The following is a 27,118-nucleotide window of genomic DNA, read 5'->3' as shown; positions in this document are numbered from 1 at the left end:
GAGACATATTGATATTGGAGAGAGGCATGCATAGCCAAGTGAACATATGGTTCCAGTGAGTGGCTGGGCTGACTGGAGACATGGCGATTCAGACAGTTAGCAGGCCGATGCTAACAAGCTAACAGTTAGTAGGCCGGGGCTAAACAAGCTAGCAGTTAGCAGACCGGGGATAGCAAGCTAGCAGTTAGCAGACTGGGTTAGCAAGCAAGCAGTTAGCAGACCGGGACAAGCAAGCTAGCAGTTAAAAGACCGGGACAACAAGCTAGCAGTTAGCAGACCGGGGCTAGCAAGTTAGCAGAAGGGCCTTTGGGGGACGTCGCGATGGGGGCAACTCTGCTTTTGCCTCTTCGTGCGATGACATCGATAGACCAGTCGTGGATTAGTAGTTAGGGTTCCAAGTAGCTGTAGTAAGTTCCAAGTAGCTCTAATACATGTCTTGTATTCAAGATCCTAAATGGCATGCCACCCCCCTCCCCACATGGCAGCAGATCCACAAGGTCTGCCGTAAGAGGTGACTGTATAGTTCCCGAAGGAAAAGCACCTTTAGTCAAAATGCTTTTTCTGTGAGAGCTTCCCATGCCTAGAACACACTGCTATCTGACACATACAACTGCACCACCTATCACACCTTCACAAAAAACATGAACACATGGCTAAAGGCCAATCAGACTTGTGAACATAATCCCTAGCTGTGTATTGCCCCTTTACATGTTGTCTGTAGCTTGTGAGGTGTGGAAACACTTCATTGCTTTTATGTATTTGGTTGTGTTGCTTTTTGTGCTATTGCTCTGTCTGCATGCTATGTGTTGCTTGTCCTATGTTGCTCTGCATCTGCTCACTGCTCATTGTTTGTCTGTATTGTTGTTGGAATTTGTTTTTAATAACCTGCCCAGGGACTGTGGTTGAATATTAGCCGGCTGGCTAAAACCAGCACTTTTACTGAAACGTTGATTAATGTGCACTGTCCCTGTAAAAATAAAAAAATAACTCAAACTCAAATCATTAAGCATTTCCCAATCAAAATGTACAACTATTACTTCCCATTGAAGAAAAAACTTTGATGTTTAGCACACAAAGTAACCAGTGACCTAAAGTTTAAAGTGGAACTGACAGCGTTTTAACTACTTTGCAGATATGAAACAAACAGACAATCATAATATCAGTAAAAAATATATACAATTCCCAGTTTATGCTGCAAAACCAATTTTATAATCGGTTTTAAAAATAGTTTTTTTTTAACTTAACATTCCATAACGTACACTAAGGCATTAATTCACCAATACATTTCTTGGTAGTCCAAAATATATTGCTATCTGGTTGTAAATCACAGCTGGCCTGGTACATCGTTTGCTGCCTCCATTCAGGATGCACTGTTTCAGTTTCAATGACTCAATATTCAGGACAAAAACGCACAAATGTAACTAAGGCTTGGAAAGTCAATACAATCAAACTAGCAAGGGCAATGATCACAAGTCAGTCATAACGTGGCTAATAGGCTAGTGTATCCATTTATGTAGCAAGCTAAAAACACAGAGCCTAACGTTAGCTAGATAGCTAGCTAGCTGCAAGGAGGATGTCATTAGAGGAGTGAGTGAGTAATGACTTTTTCCCCTCATATCGTTTTTCGGTGGCTATACACAGCTAGAGATGCAGGTGTCATTTGGTTAGCTAGCAAGAACTTGAAGGACAGTTAGCATATATCTTGCATGAGCAAATTCACTCTGGCTAACTACTCTGATTTCAGAGCACTCTCGTCTGAGCATGCCAGAGTGCAGAACAACTGATGAATTGACAAACGTGCAGCGCCTACTGGTGTTGACCGGTGTCAGTAAACGTAGGCAAAAAAAAGTAATAGTAAGTAAAGAACTAGATTAACAGCCTAACCAGCTCTGCTACGGCGAGTAAAATGGTCAGAGTGAGATGTTCTTTCATTTGTGTCTGGAAGTAGCTAGCTAGCAATCTTGCCAACTTTAGCCAGTTAGCTTGGGTGCTTGGTTGGGACAAGCATGTTCTGCAGCTGGCGTGCCAATGCGACAAGGAAGCTACAATTCCCCATTGTTTATCAGTCCTATTTGGACGGCCAACCAACTGAAAACGTTAGAGAGGGTTTATCTAATCTTCCTTCGTTAGATTTTAGCTCATCATGCTCTGGCTAGCATTAGCTGATCCTGTGGTGTTTTTTTTCTTCATATTTGAAGAATCCATTCAGGTGTATTTTGTGGCTTATGGCGAATGAGTTCTAATGACCTAAAATTGAGCTGTTGCAAGTGCCTATAAACACACAGTCCAGTTGAAAGTGAATGATGATAGGCCCGTGTGGCAAATGGCTTGTTTGCATAAAGGTCTACTGTAGCTCTGATTGGCTATAGCACACCGGTCTCTGTAGACTCCGGTCCTGAATAAGACAGATGGTTTTATTCGGTTTTATTTATGGCCGTGTCTATTAATTGTCCAAATGCACTGCCACTTTCTCCACTCTATATTGCTATAGAATTTTCACAAATGCCTCAGTATAAGTCATTCCCAAACATTCTAAGAGTTGATGAAAACGTTAAAATGACCATATCTAAATGGTCTCTTGTCATATATACTTTTTAAGTGTCATATTCTTCCTGGGTGTGTACATTAACTGATTTGAATAAGACTTCATGTTTCTAAAATGCTGTCAGTTCCACTTTAAACACAACAATGTTTCACACACATAAATTATTTTCAAAGAGATGGCAAACAACAGCAAGCGTGCTGTAAAAACTTAACTTCTTGTTGAAAGTTATTTTTGAAAAGGGAGAAGCAAACAAATTAGCAACAACATCCTCTTTGATAACACCTGCTGTGGCCGCGGCAAACTAGCCAACAACACATGTTTGCTAGCTAGCTAGACCGTGGGAAAAACTACTAGTGACCTGTTGGCATTCAAGAAGGCAGACGTTTCCATACTGTACATTTTTGGAAAAACAGTCCCACTCATTAAGTCAAAATGTGACTTAATACAGTTGAATGGCACATGCCTTTATCTAGCTTCTGAAGGCCTAGCCAATGGCTGACTAGCTAAATTGATCTCCCCAGAGACCAGCAAAGAAAAATCCTGATAATATATTTTATTGTTCATCCTTTCACTCCAACAAAAACTGAAGAGATGAAATGAGAACATCATTAAAAAGAATAATATAATTATCATGATTATTTTATTATAATCATTATTTTATAAATCCTTAACCCTTCTCTGAAGGCGTAGAGGGCCCATTGTTCCCTACTGTGTTTGGGTTAGTAATAATTCGTAGAGTGGCTCTATTTTCTCTCAGCCTGCATTTATTCACTCTTCTGAATGTCTAAAGAATCCATGTGTTTTTCTGAAATATGAACACAGAAATATTGGACATTTTGAACTCATATTATGGTGGTGATTTGATAAAATTACAATCATGGTCTTGAATTGGACTTGCATTTCTTGGTCTTGATCTTAACTCAGTGTCTGACCCCTTGTCCCTCTCCCGGTCTCAAGCTTGACTTTGCCTCGCCCCCCTAACCACATAATAACCACACAATAGCACAATTGGTTAGGAGACCGTAAAACGGCCGCCATCTCCTCCGGCGCCATCTTGACTGTGGACTGGAGGCTGTGCATGAAAGGGATAACGAATCCAGTTGTTTGTCTCATCCGTTTTGGGAAAGTACCTGCGTAATTGCACACCCAGCTCACTCAGGTGCTTCGCTATATCACATTTGACATTGTCCGTAAGTTTGCACACAAAAAAAAATCATACAATGATGGAAAGACGTGTGTTTTCCTTGTTAATGCAGACAGAGAAGAGCTCCAACTTCTTAATCATAGCCTCAGTTTTTTCCCCGCATATTGAATATAGTTGCGGAGAGTCCCTGTAATCCTAGATTCAGATCATTCATGTGAGAAAAAACATTACCCAGAAAGGCCAGTCGAGTGCGTTCATCCACCTCTGGCCTGCTCGCCTCCCTACCACTGAGGAAGTACAGTTCCCTCTCAGCCCAGTCAAAACTGTTCGCTGCTCTGGCTCCCCAATGGTGGAACACACTCCCTCACGACGCCAGGACAGCGGAGTCAATCACCACCTTCCGGAGACACCTGAAACCCCACCTCTTTAAGGAATACCTAGGATAGGATAAGTAATCCTTCTCACCCCCCTTAAAAGGTTTAGATGCACTATTGTAAAGTGGCTGTTCTACTGGATGTCATAAGGTGAATGCACCAATTTGTAAGTCGCTCTGAATAAGAGCTTCTGCTAAATGACTTAAATGTAAATGAGTGAGAAACTCGTCATCATGCAAAGCGGTCAGACAAGTGAAAATTATGGTCAGTAAAGAAAACTTTAAGGTTGTCTCTCAATTTAAAAAAACATGTCAATACTTTGCCCCTTGATAACCAGCGCACTTCTTTCTGTATGTTGTAAAAGCGCTACATGGTCGCTGCCTATGTCCTTGCATGCTGCAGAAAATACATGAGAGTTCAGGGGCCTTGCTTTAACAAAGTTAACCATTTTCACTGTAGTGTCCAAAACGTCTTTCAAGCTGTCAGGCATTACCTTGGTAGCAAGAGCCTCTCGGAGGATGCTGCAGTGTACCCAAGTGGCATCTGGAGCAACTGCTTGCACGAGCGTTACCTCTCCACTATGTCTCCCTGTCACAGCTTTTGCGCCATCAGTACAGATACCAACACATCTTGACCTCCAAAGTCCATTTGATGTCACAAAGCTATCCAGTACTTAAAAAATATAATCTCCTATTGTCCTGGTTTCTAGTGGTTTGCAGAAGAGGATGTCTTCCTTAATTGATCCCCCATAAACATAACGGACTTAAACCAGGAGCTGTTGACTCATCCAGCTGTAACGCATATAAATCATTGGCTTGTATGAGAAGCAGTAATTGTTTCAAAACATCTCTTGCCATGTCACTGATGCTTCTTAAAACAGTGTTGTTTAATGAAGGTATTGTCTGTATAGTTTTTTGGGGCCGTTTCCCCCCAGCATTGTCCCAGCCATATCCGTGGCAGCAGGAAGAATGAACTCCTACAAAATAGAATGGATCTTGCCTGTCCTAGCCACTCGGTAGCTCATCATATACGACGCTTCTAGCCCCTTCTTATTAATGGTATCTGTTGCTTTTAAACATGTCTAACTACCCAAAAGTCATCTTAATTCTCGCTCAAAAACTCCCGTTGCTTATTTTTCAAATGAGCTTGTTTCATTTCTAAATGTCTGCGCAAGAGTGAAGGTTTCATCGAGTTGTGAGATAGTACTTTTGCACATATAACACTCTGTGGCTGAGGAAAGGCACTACTTCCAATATAAGTGAACCCCAAATCAATGTAGTTCTCATCATATTTGCGCCTCTTCGATGGTTCAACGTCCTTGTCTGTTGTTCTGTGCTTTCCCGGTTAACGGGGCAGTAGCTTTTCGGCTGCATCAGATTCACAACTGTCAATGTCTATGCTAGCTGGGCTAGCAACAAATGTAGAATTACTGATGCGGGCATTGAATGTGCTCGTGGAAGCAGAACAACGTGTGTCATCGACAGGTGCAGGTGTAGTACTGCTGGTATCTGTCTCTATGGACGTGGGCCTTCATTTTTTAAACAATTTTTAAACAATGTATCAATATTCAAGCAAACGGAATGAGCAGCAGCTACATTTGGCTACATACGGGAGGACCGTTAGTGGAATTCCCACGAGAGAGTAACATTTAATGTGATTGGATGTTAATTAGTTGACTAGGCTACCTGTATTTGACATTGTGTTGTTATTTCGCTGAACACTAGATGGTTTGATTTTATTTTTGGCAGTGAAACGAGGCTACTCAGGAAAGAGAAAAACACCCACATTTATAGCCCCGTTGGAAAATCTAAATGGACTGTTTGAAAATGTGAATCACATTTTTTTGGGCATAACCGCCCACAGCATTGTGTGTACCCTGGGGGTACGCGTACCCCAGTTTGGGAATAGCTGTGTGAGAAGATACTTCAGAGCATATTTGAAAGACAAAGTTGCAATACTTGCTATTTACATGTGTATCATTATTATTACTAGCATCAGTAGTGTTATTACCAGGGGCAGTCATAGCACCGTTGAAGACACACAGAAGGCAGAGAAGGTTGCCTTTTGGCTGAGTTATCACTTCCTCTCCTCCTATCTCCTTCTTTATCAACCAGGATCAGTTCTTAGCCCTGCTAAGTTTCTCCTCCTGCCTGCCCGTGTCCTCTGGAGAGAGGTGGCTCTCAGCTGGGGAGAGGCGCCAGGGGCTACGCACTTTTCTCCATTGTGTGGAGAGACACATAGGACATGGGAGACTAGATCTGTGCTGGTGGAGAGAGAGAGAGAGAGAGAGAGAGAGCATCTCGGTGTTATTCTTTATTTTATTTACTTTTTTTGTTATCTCATTTGATAGGTGAAAGCATCACGATGAAAATCTAATTTGAACCCTATCCAAATCTGTTATATCACTGAAATCAAGTGGAACAATACTGAACTAAAATGTAAAGTGTTGGTCCCATGTTTCATGAGCCGAAATAAAAGATCCCAGAAATGTTCCATATGCACAAAAAGCTTATTTCTATTATTTTGTGCACAAATCTGTATACATCCCTGTTAGTGAGCATTTCTCCTTTTCCAAGATAATCCATCCAGCTGACAGGTGTGACATATCAAGAAGCTGATTAAACAGCATGATGATTACACCGGTGCACCTTGTTTTGTCACACAATATAATGCCACAGATGTCTCAAGCATTTGGCATGCTGACTGCACGAATGTCCGCCAGAGAATGTACCTCCAACGTTGTTTTAGAGAATTTGGTAGTACGTCCAACTGCCCTCACAACTGCAGACCACGTGTAGTCACGCCAGCCCAGAACCTCCACATCCGTCTTCTTCACCTGCGGAATCGTCTGAGACCAGCCACCGGGACGGGACAGCTGATGAAACTGAGGTGTATTCCTGCAATAAAGCCTTTTTATGGGGGAAAACTACTTCTGATTACCCACCCATGGCTGCGCCCCTGTCCCTGTCATGTGTTATCCATAGATTAGGGCCTAATGAATTTAAAAAAATTCAAACTGATTTCCTTATATGAACTGTAACTCAGTAAAATCATTGAAATTGTCGCATGTTGCGTTTATGTTTTTGTTCAGTATATATGTAAGTGGACATGAATAAGTAGACAAAAAACGTATCAAAAAGTCTTTCTTACCTACTACTAAAAGTAGATACTGTGTACTAATAGTACTGCATACTATTTAGAAGGCACTTTTGAGTAAAATCGAATGCAGTAAGCAACAACTATCTACATACACGGCTTGTCCATACTGACAATGTATCATCAAATGCAGAATTGCTTTTATTCCAGCCCAGCCATTCATAATTTTGGAACAGTAGGTCGGTCACCTTATGTCATTATTAACTGCTGTCAAACACGTGGGTCTCGAAAGACGATTCTCTTTCTCAACAGCGTGCAACGAATTGCACTAGCTGGAAAGCCACAATGAGTACGAAATCCTGGAATTTAAAGCATACTGTCAGGTATACTCCCTCTCTGGCCTCTAGGTCATCAGGCTGCTGATTATCCCGCACATCTGTCACCATTGTCAAGCTCACCAGCACCTCCTGACACTCATCTGGACTCCATCACCTCCTTGATTATCTTCCCTATATCTGTCACTCCCCTTGTTTCTCTCTTCAGGTGTTATTGACTCTGTTTCATGTCAGTGTGTGTTTTGCGTTTCTTGTTACGGTGCTTTATTGACACACCCTCCCTGTACTTGCTTCCCCACTCGTTATAACATTGCTAAATGTCACATACTATAAAATGTTCTATTTTCGCATACCCAAAATGTCTATTATTTAGAACCCAAGTATGGGTATTCAGACACGGTCAGTGTTGTTCAAAATTATTATGGACACTGAATGAACAAGATCATACAATTAGCATTTTTTTTTTTTACATTAATACGGATACTGAAGGCAATCAGATTCCTGTGATAACATTGCTGAAGACAGGAGAAATGCTCATTCTACTTGTGAGGCCATATTTGTATCTTTCTGCTTCATTGGCAGGATACATCTTCCCACACCCTCACAGGTGTGAGTTGAGGGCTTGTGACTGAGGCAAGCTAATGAGTCTCAGTGACACTGCCTATTCATCTCACAGAGTGTCAGAGAGAGGGAGAGAAAGGTGAAAAAGAGATACCATAGGTGAGATTGTTCATTGAAATCCATTCTAGGGGTATTGTCACAATCTATTCAATAGTTCAAGCTGATATCTTTGGCTTTGAATCGTCTATAGAAGGTCCCAGTTGTAATTGGAGAATTCACTCAGTCAGATAATGAATGGATGCTGATGTTTTCATCACAGCACAGCAGTATAACCCTGATTTGAATTATACACCTCACTCAGCAGATTCTTTCCCTCCATTCGGCTAATTTAGATTGAGATCCTTCCAGGCTTCCCCCCCATCTTTCATTCCCTCCCTCCCTCCTTTCCTCCCTACCCTCTCCTCTCTGCCTCCCATCAGCCCTCTCTCTTTGTGAGAAAAAAAGGAGGAAGCCGAAGAAGAAGAAGAAGAAGAAAAAACTAATGTCTGTGACTTTCTTGCCCTCCAGCACATGAAGCCCTCTTTTATTTTGATCATCGCAGCACAATGGATTCATGCCATTCTGGCAACTTTATTCAGTATCAGCCTAAATTTACATACTGCTTAACAAGTTGCTGTGGATGCCTCTGATCAAAGTGCTTTTGGAAATCTTTCTCTCATCACATTTTCTTTTCTGATTGCATACTGAAGACAGGCATGTTTGACTTCGGGGGGCATAAAGGTAACCTCAGCGCTGCACAAGCCCAAATGTCATCCAGGAAGGAGGGTGCATGTCCAGAGGACAAGTATAATGTAATCTAAGCAGTATACAGCATGTGTTGGGGGGGTCATGTGTCATTTTTGGTGCTGAAGGGCTAAGATCTGCCTTCAGGCTTGTCCTCCCTGTCAGAGGTACTCAGCTATCTGCACACGCGCACACACACACACACACAATAACACACACACTCTGACAAACATAATATTACACACGTTTCCATATGATACCGTAATGATAGACCTCCCAAAAAGAACATGACAGTTAAAAACACAACATGTACTTATTTCAACTGTCCAATTCAATTAATTGTTATTAAAGGCCTCAAGTGACTCACATCATGACTGGGAGGGAAAGAATATGTCCGACAAGTAATAGAATGATAGGCATTTTGTGTGGTGAAGACAATATGAGAGTGAGACTAAGGGAGAGCATGAACAGAAAGCAGCAGGTCCTGAATCAAGCCATCCAACAGTCAGGTCAGGGGAGCCTTTAAACCAATAGCCCTGAACATTTCCATGGGGAATGGCGACAGGCGGTAGAGGATACTGCAGTCAATTCTCATGGAAATACACTAGCCACACATTTACCATGTTATATTCATGAGTATGCTTGGCTACTAGAGTGCACAGTACAATTGAAAACATTAAATAATGGAGCAGAGAGAGAGAGATAAAATTGATTTAAAAATACAATGAAAAGAGGGTGTGTGGGTGGAAAGAGAGGATTCGTGGGAATGTGAGATTGCAACCCCCTCAGGCCATCGAATTATCCTATGGGTCGATGGTTCCTCCTTATGCGTTGGCTGACATTTTGCTGTAACCTCATTCCGTGTAATTCTATGTGATGTGTGTGACTGACTTCTGCCACGGCCCTGAGAGGCCAAGCACCCCCGGGCTACTGCTTCCTGCCCCACGGCATCATGGGAATTGTTTACTTAGCCCTGTCTGCTCCTTTTTGCCAATCTCTCCTTCCTTTATTTTTTTTACCCCCTCTCTCTAGTTTTCCATGCCTTCTCTCTCCCTGTGTATCTGATGGTATCATCTTTCAATTAGAAGAGGATGTACTCATATTCTTCACCAGTGAGACAAAACCATTGTATGTTGACTCTTGAGGGGTAACAGTAAACCAGCCCTTTAGTCTGTTAACACTGAACTGTTAGTGTTCTAAAACCCATTCAACACACACACACAGGCCAAGGCTATCAATGCAGCTTGTTGTATCATTTACGTCACTGTGTATGTTCACAACTGTGGTGACATTGACAGAGGGTGTGTTCACGAGGCGAAGATAGCAACTTTGCAGACCTATGAATGAAATATGTGGAAATGACTCTAGTCAATATCCCCGGAACTATAGTAGGGGATCACACATGTGATTACACATCTGTCTTAGGACTACACACTTACTTCCAATTTGTCCACCCTTTATTTCGTGGTGTAACCATAAACCCTGTAGGGGATGAGTGAAGGCTAGCGGTTCAGATCGCTAGCCTTCACGGATAATGGTGTATATATCTGTCAACAAGTGACAAGCAGAAAAGGGACAGTGTTGAGAGTGTAGCCTTTCATGACCCAACACACTATGACAGCTTGGCCATGGCTGCAGGACATTAGCCTTGTTGTTTTTTTCTTCTGACAGTTTTAAGCAAACACAACTCTCCCTCTCTCTCTTTACATATATATATATATATATCCCTCTCTCTTTCTCTCTCTCTCTCTCTCTATGGATTCAATTGTTCTTAGAGCCTTTGAGGCTCTATGTTAAAGCGCAGAGCGACAAAAACATGTCAGAGGCCAGTATATTCAGCTAGATGTTAGCTAGACTCATACTGTAAGCTTTAATGACAAAAGTGAGATGAAAGTGTAACTGATAGGAACGTGCTGCTTTTATGCAACACTGCACCCGGCTGGTGACGAGTGGTACTGGCTCCATTTGATTTCAGCGGAACGGAAGCACTCTGTAAGAGAGGAGGACTGATATAACCTTAGCTCCCAGGGGTTGTGTGTCTGTGTGTGTGTCTCTCTGTCTGTGTGTGTGTGTTTTGCCCTTGAAGCAGTTATCTTATTTGGACCTGGGGACATTCCACACTGATAATTTCAAACATCCCAAGAGGGGCCTGCTTTGAAATACAGCTAAGGGGGTAACACATTAGAATGACAAAATGTAGATCCCCAACCTGCGCTGCCTGCAATATGCACTGTATAGGAATTGAAATCAACATGACAGGAAGCTACATTGATTTGGTTAATATTAGGCAAATGCAGCAGACTCATACTACAGGCAGTTTCCATCTATTTTGTATGCATTCAAGTAACATAAAAGTCTATTAATTCAAACGCATAAATACACTGTGTTGAGAGTATGTGTGGTGAGCTCTGTGGCCTGTGTGTGTGTTGATGTACATTTCTATTTAGTTTGCAATGTCTTCTAAGTGTAGTCCGCAATATAAGAATGCTATTGGTTTGTGAGGTGTGTGTACATCTCATACGGTTTAGGCTACTGTGTTGTCAGTAGTCTAAAAAACACTATGTTTGCACAATTGGTTTGTGAGGTACATTAAGAGAGAGAGAGAGAGTGTGTGTGTGTGTGTGTGTGTGTGTGTGTGTGTGTGTGTGTGTGTGTGTGTGTGTGTGTGTGTGTGTACAATGTAATGCACTCAGTCTACAGCCTTGGGCACTGTGCATTCTTGCTTTGAGAGCACATGTCCCCGGGCCTTGTTCCTCCGTCAATGACCTCTGGTGGAGCCATTATTTTCTGCATTAATGACGAACAGCAGTCAGCCAGTGATGGGCTTTGTCCCCAGGCAAAGTAGCTCGTTCTGATTATGGGCAACAACAACGGTAGGCAGTGAAAAACAAAGAGAAAGAAGAAGTTGAAACAGAACTAGGAGCAGCAGCCAGCTTTGGCATTAGAAACATAAGCTGTTCTCGGTCTATTGACAAGATGGATCTAGATAACCTCTGTGTCTGAAGGGATTACCCTTAGTGAACTTGGAGAAAGTTAAGGAAGTAGCTTATTTTGTTGCTCCTTTGTAATTTGTCTTCCCTTTCAATCACTACCACAAGAATCAGAAAAGCAGTGTTTGTCTGTTTCTGTCAGAATAAGAATTTTGCAAGCGCTTCTGACATACTGAGAGCTGATCTTCAACATACCACTGATTGAAATACAAAATGTGTGTGGTGTTTGGATTTTTTTTAAATGGAAAGCTCATTCTTGATTAGCACACATCTGCACTACCATTGTCCTTAAAACATTGAAGAACTGAGTTTGATAAATAATTGAACAACCTATACATTTATAGTAGGGTTATAAAGGGTTCTCCTGAAATTAACGGATTCATACCCACACATCTATAACCCACACAAACAAGACAAATTGCAGACAAATAGCAGTTTCTCTTGCCATGGCAGTCATGGCACCCACTCAGGAAATCCTGTCTGGGGGAGATGACTCTAAATGAAGGACTTTACCATTCACCATTATGTCTTTGGTAAGAGTCACAGGGACCCCCCGGGGCTCCTCAGCAACGCTCGGCAGCACAACTTTTCAAAGGACTCCAGATTAAAGTCACTGAAGTTTCCCACTGGGGTCTGAGGCCAGGATCCCATTAAGCAGGCCTACTACACCGGCGGCCATAATTGTGTCTTTGAGAATTCAGAGCAGCGGTTACTTGATAAGCAAATTTAGGGTGAAATAAAAGAAGGGGGTGAGGCAAGAAAGGAGGGAAGAGGCATACGGACACTTCCCTTGGTCCATCACTAATTTGTTGTAAAGCCCTCATGCAGTCGTTTGTAATTTTATTTTAAAATCATCACTATATGTCTAATACACCAATGTGTGTGTTTATTTAATGAAAATAACTACAAAATAAAAACATGTATTTATTTCCCTGGGCCTCCTTTGACCCTTGAAATGCTGTCTTGATCTTGTGGGCGTTAGGAAACAAATGTGAATATATTTACGTACACAGCCCTGATTGGCTGATAGGATGGTCTAGAGTCCACCCCCTTGCCCAGATGAAAAGTAATCTGTCTATTATAATTAGATCACATTGTGACGTCATGATGTGGGCTAAAAGTTCCATCCCACCTGAACAGGCTGAAATTCCAGGAATGTCTATCAAACAGCTTTTACACAAAAAAAAAATCATAATTTTCACAATTTCAGAGTGTTATACTCCAAGTCTATATTTACGTCATAAAAAGGAATTCTCCTCAACCACACCCACAAATTGGGAAAAACAAAAAATGAATTATTTCCCATTGACAATGGGAAGCTGTAGATTTTTTGTTACAGAAATAAAAAAAAGCAGAAAAGCTGCTGTGTTGTTCAATGTACATGCTCCCATGTAGGGAAATAAAGGCCGCGAAAACAGCCCTGTGGCTTCAGGCTATTTGGAGTGGGAAATGTGGCAACCCGGGGTCCAAGTAGGCTACGTCTAGCTAGCTATATTTGTGGAAAATATTTATCACAGGTAAGACATTTAACTTGTTACTTTAGACCATTTTTAACTCCACTCACTACTTGTAGCTGTATAGCCTGTTAACTACACTCACTACTTGTAGCTGTATAGTCTGTTAGTAACTCCACTCACTACTTGTAGCTGTATAGTCTGTTGGTAACTCCACTCACTACTTGTAGCTGTATAGCTTGTTAACTCCACTCACTACTTGTAGCTGTATAGTCTGTTGGTAACTCCACTCACTCACTACTTGTAGTTGTATAGTCTGTTAGTAACTCCACTCACTACTTGTAGCTGTATAGTCTGTTAGTAACTCCACTCACTACTTGTAGCTGTATAGTCTGTTAGTAACTCCACTCACTACTTGTAGCTGTATAGTCTGTTAGTAACTCCACTCACTACTTGTAGTTGTATAGTCTGTTAGTAACTCCACTCACTACTTGTATAGTCTGTTAGTAACTCCACTCACTACTTGTAGCTGTATAGTCTGTTAGTAACTCCACTCACTACTTGTAGCTGTATAGTCTTGTTAACTCCACTCACTACTTGTAGTTGTATAGTCTGTTGGTAACTCCACTCACTACTTGTAGTTGTATAGTCTGTTAGTAACTCCACTCACTACTTGTATAGTCTGTTAGTAACTCCACTCACTACTTGTATAGTCTGTTAGTAACTCCACTCACTACTTGTAGCTGTAGTCTGTTAGTAACTCCACTCACTACTTGTAGCTGTAGTCTGTTAGTAACTCCACTCACTACTTGTAGCTGTATAGCCTGTTTGTTTGTGCTGTTGGTCTTCTTCTAGGCACAACGTTCCAATACAGACAGACTATTTTAACGTCATAGCAGGAAAATCACATGTACAGTTGAAGTCGAAAGTTTACATACACCTTAGCCAAATACATTTAAACTCAGTTTTTCACAATTGAAATTTAATCCGAGTAATACTTCCCTGTCTTAGGTCAGTTAGGATAACCACTTTATTTTAAGAATGTGAAATGTCAGAATAATAGTAGAGAGAATGATATATTTAGGCCTCATTCCTCCTGACAGAGCTGGTGTAACTGAGTCAGGTTTGTAGGCCTCCTTGCTCGAACATGTTTTTTCAATTCTGCCCACAAATGTTCCATGGGATTGAGGTCAGGGCTTTGTGATGGACATTCCAATACCTTGACTTTGTTGTCCTTAAGCCATTTTGTCACAACTTTGGCTGTATGCTTGCGGTCATTATCCATTTGGAAGACCCATTTCTGACCAAGAATGATGTCTTGAGATGTTGCTTTTATATATCCACATAACTTTCCCCTCCTCATGATGCCATCTATTTGGTGAAGTGCACCAGTCTCTCCTGCAGCAAAGCACCCCCACAACATGATGCTGCCACCCCTGTGCTTCACGGTTGGTGAAGGAAAAAGCCTCCCCCTTTTTCCTCCAAACATAACGATGGTCATTATGGCCAAAAAGTTATAATTTTGTTTCATCAGACCAGAGGACATTTCTCCAAAAGGTACAATCTTTGTCCCCATGTGCAGTTGCAAACTGTAGTCTCTTTTTTTTAATGGCGCTTTTGGAGCATTGGCTTCTTCCTTGCTGAGCGACCTTTCAGGTCATGTCGATATAGGGGACTCGTTTTACTGTGGAAATAGATACTTTTGTACCGGTTTCCTCCAGCATCTTCACAAGGTCCTTTGCTGTTGTTGCGGGATTGATTTGCACTTTCCACACCAAAGTAGGTTAATCACTAGAAGACAGAACGCATCTCCTTCCTGAATAGTATGATGGTTGCGGGGTCCCTTGGTGTTTATACTTACGTACTATTGTTTGTACAGATGAACATGGTTGTATGAACCAGACTTGTGGAGGTCTACAATTTTTGAGATCTTGGTTAATTTCTTTGGATCTTCCCATGTCAAGCAAAGAAGCACTGAGTTTGAAGGTAGGCCTTGAAATACATTCATAGGTACACCACCAATTGACTCAAATGATGTCAATTAGCCTATCAGAAGCTTCTAAAGCCATGACATCATTTTCTGGAATTTTCCAAGCTGTTTAATGGCAGTCAACTTAGTGTATGTAAACTTTTGACCCACTGGAATTGTGATACAATGAATTATAAGTGAAATAATCTGTCTAAACAATTTTTAGAAAAAAATTACTTGCGTCATGCACAAAGTAGATGTCCTAACCGACTGATATTTACTGTTTCGTTGTTGATTCTTGACATAGTTGGTATAATGCTGTGCTGATTCCATTTTACTACAGTATTTTTAAAAATTATTAGCTGGGATTGGGTGCTCGACTTCACTACAGACATATTTTAGCATCAACACACACAACAAAGATAACATGAACGAAAATAAACTCTCCCTATAACCAGATGAATGAATAAAAACTAAGGTACATAAACAAGTTGACTTTATTAAGCATGTCGGTCTATTAACATTCACTTCAAATAAAAATATCATACTGTTCTTAAAAGAGGGCAGATCTCCAAGTTCAGAATCCTAACTTGAGATCCACACAGCTCAACTTCCACATAAACCATGCATTGATGGCAATGCCGGTGGGATATTTGTGAAAATTCAACATACGAACCTTAGTGTGTGACATGAAAGCTATATTTGGGCCTATAAACCTTAAAACTTTTCTATATTTACCGACCAAATACACTGCCTTTACCCAAGGGCTAAATGAAAGCCAGTGGTTGAGTAACGACTTCAAGTAGATTTCTTCTGTTTTTTCTTCTCTGCCTCATCTTCTTTCTCTTTCTCGATCTCAGCCACCAGGGTCTCAATTTCTTTGGACTCCAATAACTACATGGAGCAACAACAAAAGAAATAAGCATTTAACTCATAGACAAGGACATGTGTAAAGCAACAAATACTGGGATCAGACCACAACTCTTTGCTGAGGTTACCTTCAGTGGCTGGTTTCTTCTGATCACAGCGAGATCAATGTTCTTCCCACCAGACTGAACCACCTGTAAATATAGTTCAAAAGGTCAAATGTACACAATGGATTTAATATGCTAACAGCCACATTTTTGGCCATATTGAATACCCAAATATAACTGTCTCAGACCTACGGAAGTGCCTAGGGGAGTAGGAAGTAGGCGTCGGTTTGTAGTTTAGCATAAAAATGACAGTGGTTGACCTCACCTCAAGCAAGGCTTTGATTGCCAGCTTAATCGCCTCGTTGTCAGTGGCGATGGCTTCATCTGTGTAATTCTTCTCCAGGAATTCCCTCACTGTCTTAGCACTGCGGCCAATTGCATTTGCCTGAATAAAGAGATGGGTAACAAATCAGTAACTGAGTATTTTTAAAACATTAAAATACCAATAGTGTGGTTTAAATCCAGCTCAATACCTAATGTTTATTTTCAAAAACAGACCGCACAATTAAGACAAGAAAATCAAACTTTTGCAATGATACACTTCAGATAATCATTATGGCTATGAAAAACATGGCTGACCTTCCATGCATGGTATGTTCCTGAGGGGTCAGTCTGATAAAGCCTGGGGGTCCCATCGTAGTCAAAACCCACGATCAACGCCGAGATGCCAAACGGTCTTCGTCCATTACTCTGAGTGTAACGCTATAGAAAAAGATAAAAAGCTGGCTTCATATGAAAATAAACAAACAGTCAAGTATCATATGGACTCTAGTTTACTCTACCAAACTGGGTACAAGGTAGCCTTTCATGCAGGCTTGGGGAGTAACGGATTACAAGACAACTAACCGTAGTCCATGACCAGCAAAAATGTTGTAATCAGATTCGATATACTTTTGAAAAACTGGATGATTACTTCTAGGGTTACTTTAAAAAAAAATGTTTGGGGGGGGGGGTACATTTATTTTCCTAATGACATTCAAAATCAGCATTGAAAAAAGGCGCAAGTTTAAGTTTGTCATGTCTGAAAGACCACAAATCAGAGACTAATATGATGACACACCAAATGTGTCTGATGGATAGAGTGGCGCAGCGGTCTAAGGCACTGCATCTCAGTGCTAGAGGCATCACAACAGACCCTGGTTAAATTCCAGGCTGTATCACAACCGGCTGTGATTGGGAGTCCCATAGGGCGGAGCACAATTGGGTCAGCATTGTCCGGGTTTGGCCAGGGTAGACTGTCATTGTAAATAAGAATTTGTTCTTAACTGACTACTAGCCTAGTTAAATAACAAAAAATGGAATGTAATCAGATTACGTTATTTCGTTTGGGTAATCCAAAAGTTACATTTGTGATTACAATTTCGGACAGGTAACTACACTGAAGAGAAATATAATAAGCCATGTTTCATGAGCTGAAATTAAATATCCCACATTTTACACACGCACAAAAAGCTCCCCTTAAATTTTGTGCACAAATTTGTTTACATCCCTGTTAGTGAGTATTTCTCCTTTGCCAAGATAATCCATCCACCTGACAGGTGTGGCATATCAAGAAGCTGATGAAACAGCATGATCTTTACACAGGTGCAACTCATGCTGGGGACAAAAAGCCACTAAAATGTGCAGTTTTGTCACAACACCACAGATGTCTCAAGTTGAGGGAGGGGGCAATTAGCATGCTGACTGTAGGGATGTCCACCAGAGTTGTTGCTATGGAATTTAATGATAATTTCACGACCATAACCCACCTCCAACGTCGTTTTAGAGAATTTGGCAGTACATCCAACCGGCCTCACAACCGCAAACCACGAGTATGGTGTCGTGTGGACGAGCGGTGTGCAACTTTGTAAACAGAGTGCCCCATGGTATCAGTGGGGTTATGGTTCTGTCAGGCATTAGCTAAATTGTTGCATTTACATTTTTGTTCAGTATAGTGGTTAGATTCTGGGTTAAAATCAGAACAGTATTATACTAGAGACATGACACATTAGAAGTAATAATATAGTATCTGAGGAGCGAGAGACTGATTTTTACACCATAAGTTAATTGTTATCTGTAGGAGTCAGATTAAACTATAAAATGAAAGAGAAACACTGTGTCTTTTCTATTTTACCATTGCTTAATGAGATACTATTATTTTCTTACGGAGTTATCAAGAGTTGTAATTCTAAGTTGATTGGTTATTTGCATTTTTGATTTGACATATTTTTGAATCACAATGTGAATCATGTGTTAGAAGGGAAAATACAGGAGTATGAACTCATTTTGAAAATGGTTTCATCAGTAACAGTATGTTATTATGCTCTTTCCTCTCTTGAGGTTACCATGGAACATGAAATCGGATCGTGTCCTAAGACATGGTAGGAATAATTTGACCAAACAGTGTGTGTGAACCACAAAACGCTCCCTAACCGGCTGAAGAAAGAGCGACTAAGGCGTTCAGTGACTTTTAACACTTCTGAGTCCGAGCCAAACCTGGGTATCAGCGGCAGGAGTGCTGTGGAGAGAGATAACGGCTCAGGTGAGAGACTCGTGTTCGTGGTAGAAACGGATGTATCCATTTGGATATTGAAAATCGGGACATGATCAAGGGCCATCAAATGTGACAGGCACGAGTTACATGTGCCATTGGGAAGATGAACTGTAACGCTATCTGAAGAAGACACGCTAGAATGATAAGTGCCGGGAGAGGGGGGTGTCTACACTGTGAACAATTTCGACTAAGTATGCATTGAGATATCGTTCTTTCATTACCAGGCGACAGGAAAACAGGGACAAATGGGGGCTGTAATGAGAAGAGCTTTTACCGGCAATAAAAAGGTTCAGTTAACAAACATACATTCTAACAGGGATGATGTGTGCTAGGTTGAGAGACTTGAATTCGAGTCGTAGACTAAGGACTGTCATTCTGAATTTGAGTTGGATAATTTATTAAATGTTTTAGTTATGATTCAGAGAGAGGGGGGCTCTAAAACAGTGAGGGCACTGCAAAAATGTATTAGGCCTAGGGAGGTTCTAGAAACCTTCTCTAAGTATCCTCCGACAGGGAGGTTGTTAGAGAACTCACTGGATGATAGCTTGGGCCAACCATGAAGGCTTTTTTTGGTTTTACCAGGTCATCAGAATTTTTATGTTAAATCACAATACATATAGATGGCTGGAAGATACAGCACAATTAATTGCATAAAAGGCTCATAGTCTGTGTTTTGCAATAACACCCAAGGATGAAAGGGCATGGAGACCAGCATCATATGGGTATAGAACGTTACGGATGGACGGTTCTTTCCACAGTTTTAGTCGCATCAAGGGTGGTGTGAAGTTACTAAACATGTACTTTTCTTCCCTTTCCTAGTCAATATGTTTTTAGGTTTCGTGGAACATAAGAGTGATCCTTGTTCCAGAGGGGCTGATGTATATTGACTAATTGATTTGAGAATGTTTTAGTATGTTTATGACTGTAGAAGTGCATTAGGAGTAGTGACTAGTGTTTTATGGGTTAGATGGAATGATATTTGCAAATGTATCTGCAGCAGGAGGTGAAGTACACGAGGCCTGTGTTTGAGACAGAATGTTTATATAGGGCTGTTAAGTGGGATGGAATGTGACTGCGGGGGAGATCTGTGGGGGCTCATAAATTAAGGTTATGGTGATAGAGGGGTATCATTCCCAGAGACTATGTATATTGTTACAGGAGATAGCTCGTAGGAGAGGGAGGACCGCTAACTGTGCACAATATAGGGACTATTATGAAGTTAAATTCAACATTACACAAACCCAGATCATGGTGTTAGGTTGGATATTCTTCCAACTCATTAATCTCGTTCCCAATTTCTAACCGCCGGAAAACACTTGACAGATTACATGCAGTAGTTATTCTCACAGCAGTCGCCTGTACCCCTGCACACTGACTCGGCACCAGTGCCCTCTGTATATAGCCTTGTTATTGCTTTTCTTATTGCGTTACTTTTTATTATAGCCTACTTGGTAAATACTTTCTTCTTCTTGAACTGCACTGTTGGTTAAGGGCTTGTAAGTAAGCATTTCACAGTAAAGCCTACACTTGTTGAATTCGGCACATGTCGCAAATAAAGTCTGATTTGATTTGTAGGGACAGTAATTGAAGGAGGCTATAGTCGTGGGCCATGTTAGGAGTAGCAGGGGTTACTTTAGTAGCATTGTTGGGTTATCAGTTTGAGGACTCATGCCAAATGGCTGGGTAGCTGGGAGACTGATGGGAGTGCTGGGGGCTGTTATTCAAATGCCACAAATTAGTGATCTGCCCATAAGGGGGGAGTGTATGTTGTCAGGAAATGACCCATGCGTTGCAGTGTGTATATCCTCAGGTGAAAGCAGCACATGAGGAGCAGGAGATAACCTAGGCTCGGGCTGAATTCTGGAGATTGAGTGTACATCAAGATACACCAGGCAGGGATGTTGGGACAGCAATGTTCTGGTCTACACACAGTACTCCTTACAGCACCTGCAGCGGTGAAGATCGGCATGTCTCTCCTCGATGGGCGCATAGTTCTCACAGGAAGTGAGGTCCAGCTGCATAATGGGTGAGCTTGAAGACGTCATGACAAAGGAAGTGGAGCTAAAGAGAGGGAGACTAGATTACACCGTAGACATGCAAATTGGTTGGGTCTGGGAGCTACTTTAAACATAGTTGGGTTAGCTGCTTTATTGGTTAACTTCACTAGGGTAGGGGGCAGCATTTGTAATTTTGGTTGAAAAGTGTGCCCAAATTAAACTGCCTGCTACTCAGGCCCATAAGCTAGTCTATGCATATAATTAGTAGATTTGGATAGAAAACACTCAAAAGTTTACAAAACTGTTAAAATAATGTCTGAGTATAACAGAACTGATATGGCAGGCGAAAACCCGAGGAAAATCCAAACCAGGAAGTACTATTATTTTGAAAGGCTGTTTTTCCATTGAAAGCCTATCCACCATACAAAGACTTAGGACCCAGTTCACGATCTCTATGGCTTCCTCAACATGTGATCAGTCTTTAGGCATTGTTTCAGGCTTTTACTCTGACAAATGAGGGAGATACACCGCTTTCAATGAGAGGACAGTGGAAATTTCCAGACATGAACCAAGCACATGATCGGGAGAGCACATTTCTTGTTTACCTTTTCCATTGACGAAGCTTTTGTCCGGTTGAAATAATATTGATTATTTATGACAAAAACAACCTGAGGATTGATTTTAAACATCATTTGACATGTTTCTACTATCTTTATTTGTACTAAAAATAAAAAATAAACTTTTCGTCTTCGTGTTGAGCGCGCATGGTGCCTTTGGATTTCTGAATTAAACTCACCAACAAAATGTAGGTATTTGGACATAAAGATTAACTTTATCGAACAAAACGAACATTTGTTGTCTAACATAGAGACCTGGGAGTGCCACCAGATGAAGAGCAAAGGTAAGTGATTAATTTGAATGCTATTTCTGACACTCTCCTTGGTTGGAAAATGGCTGTATGGGTTTCTGTGTATAGGCGCTGACCTAACATAATCGCAAAGTGGGCTTTCGCCATAAAGCCTTTTTGAAATCTGACACAGCGGTTGCATTAAGGAGAACTTTAGCTGTATTTGCATGTTTAACACTTGTATCTTTTATCAATGTTTATGATGAGTATTACTGTTATTTGATGTGTCTGCACTTTCACAGGATGTTTGTTTGAGACAATGCATTTCTGAACATAACACACCAATTTCAAATTAGGTTTTTGGACATAAAGATGAACTTTATCGAACAAAACACACATTGTGTAACATGAAGTCCTGTGAGTGCCATCTGATGAAGATCAAAGGTTAGTGATTCATTTTATCGCTATTTCTAACTTTTGTGAGCCCTCTCTGTGGCTGGAAAATGGCTGTAAGGTCAGCACCTAGTCACAGAAAACCAAACATAATTGTTTGGTGTGCTTTCGCCGTAAGGCCTATTTGAAATCGGCCACTGTGGCTGGATTTAAAAGAAGTTTATCTTTAAAATGGTGGATAATACTTCTCTGTTTGAGGAATTTTAATTATGGGATTTCTGTTTTGAATTTGGCCCCCTGCAATTTCACTGGCTGTTGTTGAAGTGGGACGCTAGCAAATCCTATTTGTTGTCATGTTTCCAGTGTGTCCATCTGTGTTGAAGTGACTGCATGGGAGAGAGGGCAGTGGGTAGAATTTCCCATAGGGGTGGAAGGAGGAAGGGGGAAAGAGAGAGGGACAGTAAACCCAGTGTTCCAGGCAGGTTAATGCATCATATAAAAGGATAGATGTGGGATAATTGTACTCTAAACAACATTTTGGAGGCATTGATATGAAAGTCTATACATTGCTGAGTTACCTCAAGAAGATGTAGCGTTGATTAGGGATACGCACTTGCCTATCAGGTGAGGTGCCCATCAGGTGGCAATGGAGGAGAATTGGGAACAAAGTGAAAATGACATGGCTTGGGAACACCTCTCAGAACCTGGGGCCGGAATGGGGAAGACTGGGCGAAAGCATTAAGAGGCTTTTAGGGCTTTCATTTATGTGGAATCCAGCAAAAAGTATCCTGGAGGCAGAGTCAGGCAAAGAGAGTGGGAAGTGTCATGGTCTCAGACTTTGGTTTTCATGAATATATAATTATGCATAGCTTACCACATTAATACTGTTATGTTTAGTGTTTCTCGTTGCTTTGCAAGTTTTGCGCTATCACTCTTGGGAACCAGAAGGAGAACGTTGAACTGGGAGAAGTCAACAGACCCAGGGGACACGTTATAATCAGTGTTCTATGAGGAATGGAAATAAGATTGTGTATGGTGTGATCATAGAACAGAGGCCATAAGTCTGAGTTTGTAACCCTCACTGTGAATGTTAATTATGTTTATTTTTTGTTCATGTTTTACTAATGATTGTTTGTCCATTGAAAAGTAATTTCCAAGTGTATGTAATGTTGGACAGTATGGAGTTAAATGTTCAAAACAGGGGACTGTTAGATTCTGGGTTAAAGTTGGAACATTATTATACTAGAGACAAGACACATCAGAAGTAATAGTATAGTATCGGAGGAGTGATAGAGACTGGTTTTTACTTCAGAAGTTAATGGTTATCTGTAGGAGCCAGATGGCTTTGGAATGTGCTGGGTAGAGGGGAGGCAGTCACATGATTGCTATAGGTGATACGGGTGGAGAGCTTTGGATTGGGAATCAAGGGGGTTAACGTCAGGTGACCTTAAGGGAGAAGGAACGGTTTATTATACCATCACTTCGTCTTCCTGTAGAACCATAAAAGATGTAAGGGTTGGAGAGAAGGAGGAGTGCATCTAAATTGGAGTATATATACTTGTGGTGGTGGAAACATGTTTTGTCCAATGCAGCTGTATTGATCCTCTGGGAAGAATTAAACTTGGTTCAGCTTTCATAGTGTCCTTAGAGGTTTTTAGAACCTAACAATAGTAACTAAAGGATTACATTCTGAATGTAACCTACCCAAACCTGGTAGTATGCGCCGATGCTGTCACTCTTGGACAACATCACCACGTTGACCCAACACAAAAAGTCCCCTCTGTGTCACTAATGTTGAATAAACTTGAACTTCCACTGACAGTTGTCCAGGTGGTTGGTCTTTATGACGTTGACAAAATAAACACAGGGAAGTCTTATTAAACAGACTTTTTAAACGTGAGTCTGCTACAGGTTCCTGACAAATTGCTTCCCCTCACATTAAAATAAAAGTCTTACACAAGCAATCTCTTGAGAGAGACTATTGGAGAGCTGTGACTTCCTGTTTTAGTGAAATCTAATTGCTGAGTGGTGTCTGTCACGGATGGCAATAGCAAGTCGTTAGGGGCTGTTAGTTGGAGGTGGTGTGTATTGTACCTGTTTCAGGGTGGCGATGTGCCGTGTGATGTACTCAACGGTAACTGGGTCCTCCACTGTGAGCCTGTGACTCTGGCACTCCACCCGAGCTCTGTTGATCACAATGCGGGCATCTGCTGTCAGACCTGACAGAGGCAGACAACTGGTTAAATAAGAGACAATAAGAGCAAAACGTTCAGCTGGTTTGGTTATGAGCCACAGCAAACCAAACAATATTGAAACCAGACGGGAAAAAAACTCCCTAGACAAAGTTTTACCTCTGGAAACAGCCATTACACGAATTGTTCTTGCTAGGCAATGTTAGCTACAGTTGAAGTCAGAAGTTTACATACACTTAGGTTGGAGTCATAACAACTCGTTTTTCAACCACTCCACAAATATCTTGTTAACAAACTGTAGTTTTGGCAAGTTGGTTAGGACATCTACTTTGTGCCTGACAAGTACTATTTTCAACAATTGTTTACAGACAGATTACGTCAATTATAATTAATTGTGTCACAATTCCAGTGGGTCAGAAGTTTACATACACTAAGTTGACTGCCATTAAACAGCTTGGAAAATTCCAGAAAATTATATCATGGCTTTCGAAGCTTCTGATAGGCTAATTGACATCATTTGAGTCAATTGGAGGTGTACCTGTAGATGTATTGCAAGGCCTACCTTCAAACTCAGTGCCTCATTGCTTGACATCATGAGAAAAATCTAAAGAATTTAGCCAAAACCTCAGAAAGCAAATTGTAGACATCCACAAGTCTGGTTCATCCTTGGGAGAAATGTCCAAATGCCTGACGGTAGCACGCTCATCTATACAAACGACAGTATGCAAGAATAAACACCATGGGACCACGCAGCCATCATACCGCTCAGGAAGGAGGTGCATTCTGTCTCCTAGAGATGAACGTACTTTTGTGCAAAAGTGCAAATCAATCCCAGAACAAAAGCAAAGGACCTTGTGAAGATGCTTCAGGAAACAGGTACAAAAGTATCTATCCACAGTAAAACGAGTCCTATATCGACATAACCTGAAAGGCTGCTCAGCAAGGAAGAAGCCACTGCTCCAAAAGTGCCATAATAATATAATAATAATATAATAAATGCCATTTAGCTGACGCTTTTATCCAAAGCGACTTACAGTCATGTGTGCATACATTCTACGTATGGGTGGTCCCGGGAATCGAACCCACTACCCTGGCGTTACAAGCGCCATGCTCTACCAACTGAGCCACAGAAGGACCATAAAAAAGCAAGACTACGGTTTGCAACTGCACATGGGGACAACGATTGTACTTTTTGGAAAAATGTCCTCTGGTCTGATGAAACAAAAATATAACTTTTTGGCCATAATGACCATCATTATGTTTGGAGGAAAAAGGGGAAGGCTTGTAAGCCGAAGAACACCATCCCAACCTTGAAGCACGGGGGTGGTAGCATCATGTTGTGGGGATGCTTTGCTTCAGGAGGGACTGGTGCACTTCACAAAATAGATGGCATCATGAGGGAGGAAAATTGTGGATATATTGAAGCAACATCTCAAGACATCAGTCAGGAAGTTAAAGCTTTGTCATCGCAAATTTGTCTTCCAAATGGACAATGACACCAAGCATACTTCCAAAGTTGTGGTAAACTGGCTTAAGGAAAACAAAGTCAAGTTATTGGAGTGGCCATCACAAAGCCCTGACCTCAATCCTATAGAAAATTTGTGGGCAGAACTGAAAAAGCATGTGCGAGCAAGGAGGCCTACAAACCTGACTCAGTTACACCAGCTCTGTCTGGAGGAATGGGCCAAAATTCACCCAATTTCTTGTGGGAAGCCGTTGGAAGGTTACCCGAAGGCAATGCTACCAAATACTAATTGAGTGTATGTAAACTTCTTACCCACTAGGAATGTGACGAAATAAATAAAAGCTGAAATAATTCTCTACTATTATTCTGACATTTCACATTCTTAAAGTAAAGTGTTGATCCTAACTGACCTAAAACAGGGAAAACTGAGTTTACATACACATTAGCCAAATACATTTAAACTTCCGACTTCAACGGTACTTTGGCATGTCGTCTGATGATCAAGATAACATACAAATTAATGAATATGTAGTTAGCTGGTTAGATACCTGCGAATGCCATGCAAACATGTTCGTCTAGGGCGCAGATCTTGCGGACTGTTCTTTCCTCCTGTAGTTTGGCGACAGACTTCTTCTCAACTCCAAGGACAACAATGTCTTTGCCCCTGATGCCCACCTAAATTAGGAATGGGGAAATGAAACAGTTTTGTAGTTCGACACTAGCTAAGTAATTTCACCGAAATTCAAGTAAATATTGCGTTCAACAACAGAACATGATAGCTAGCTAAATTGAGTTAGCTAGCAATTTTCTCAAACAGCATCACAATGTTACGTTAGCTAGCTAGCTAGATATATTTTCTTACATTTATAGCTACATATTAGCTAAATGACACAGCTTACGTTAGCTTAGCTTCATAAACTTACAGCAGTGGAGCCTTTCTTCACAGCCTCTTGTGCATATTCCACCTGAAAAAGGTGACCGTCGGGAGAAAACACAGTGATCGCCCTGTCATATCTTGCTGCCATTGTGTTTCTCGAAACTGATGTACTGAAATGTTTAAAACGTGTAGCTAGCTACTCCGCTAGCGAATGTTTGCCAGCTAGTTTTGAGTGAGAGTAATCACAGGGCGCATGCGCTTGAACTCTTTAAATTTTGAGCATAAATTCACAGATGCCTCTGCAACATTTTATTTTACTCTTTATAAACTCAACAGCATTTCATTGTTATCATAAGTGGTTCCGGGACTATAATAAGGGTTTAATACAGACGTTTTCAGTGCTGTTTGGACCCTTTCCGGGGGATACTATTTTCCATTCCCCTGTGGCCTTTGGGTTGAGTTTGGATTATTCCACCTTTCGACAGGGGTTGAAAACATTGTTTTGTTTTTATAAAAGTCTTAATTGTACCCCACAAAACAACAATACAATGCATTGACATGTTTTTATAATGTTGATATATATATCATG

The 27,118-nt window shown here is 41.1% G+C and overlaps 1 protein-coding gene across 1 annotated transcript; it reads right to left on the bottom strand.

Moving 5' to 3' along the window:
- Positions 1 to 15,730: 15,730 nt before the first annotated feature.
- On the bottom strand, positions 15,731 to 26,882 carry LOC118394754 (proteasome subunit alpha type-7). The gene is made up of 7 exons (XM_035788282.2): positions 26,576 to 26,882; positions 26,201 to 26,327; positions 24,090 to 24,214; positions 16,805 to 16,927; positions 16,491 to 16,610; positions 16,250 to 16,312; positions 15,731 to 16,145 (listed from the first exon to the last, which is right to left on the bottom strand). Exons 1-7 carry the CDS (start codon positions 26,675 to 26,677, stop codon positions 16,050 to 16,052), a joined length of 756 nt encoding a protein of 251 aa, XP_035644175.1. The 5' UTR covers positions 26,678 to 26,882; the 3' UTR covers positions 15,731 to 16,049.
- Between the last annotated feature and the right edge of the window lie 236 nt (positions 26,883 to 27,118).

The sequence above is a fragment of the Oncorhynchus keta genome, chromosome 15 (assembly GCF_023373465.1).
Source record: "Oncorhynchus keta strain PuntledgeMale-10-30-2019 chromosome 15, Oket_V2, whole genome shotgun sequence".
Taxonomy (NCBI): domain Eukaryota; kingdom Metazoa; phylum Chordata; class Actinopteri; order Salmoniformes; family Salmonidae; genus Oncorhynchus; species Oncorhynchus keta.
Note: the sequence above shows the minus strand (reverse complement) of the source record. Positions and strands in the feature narration are given on the sequence as shown.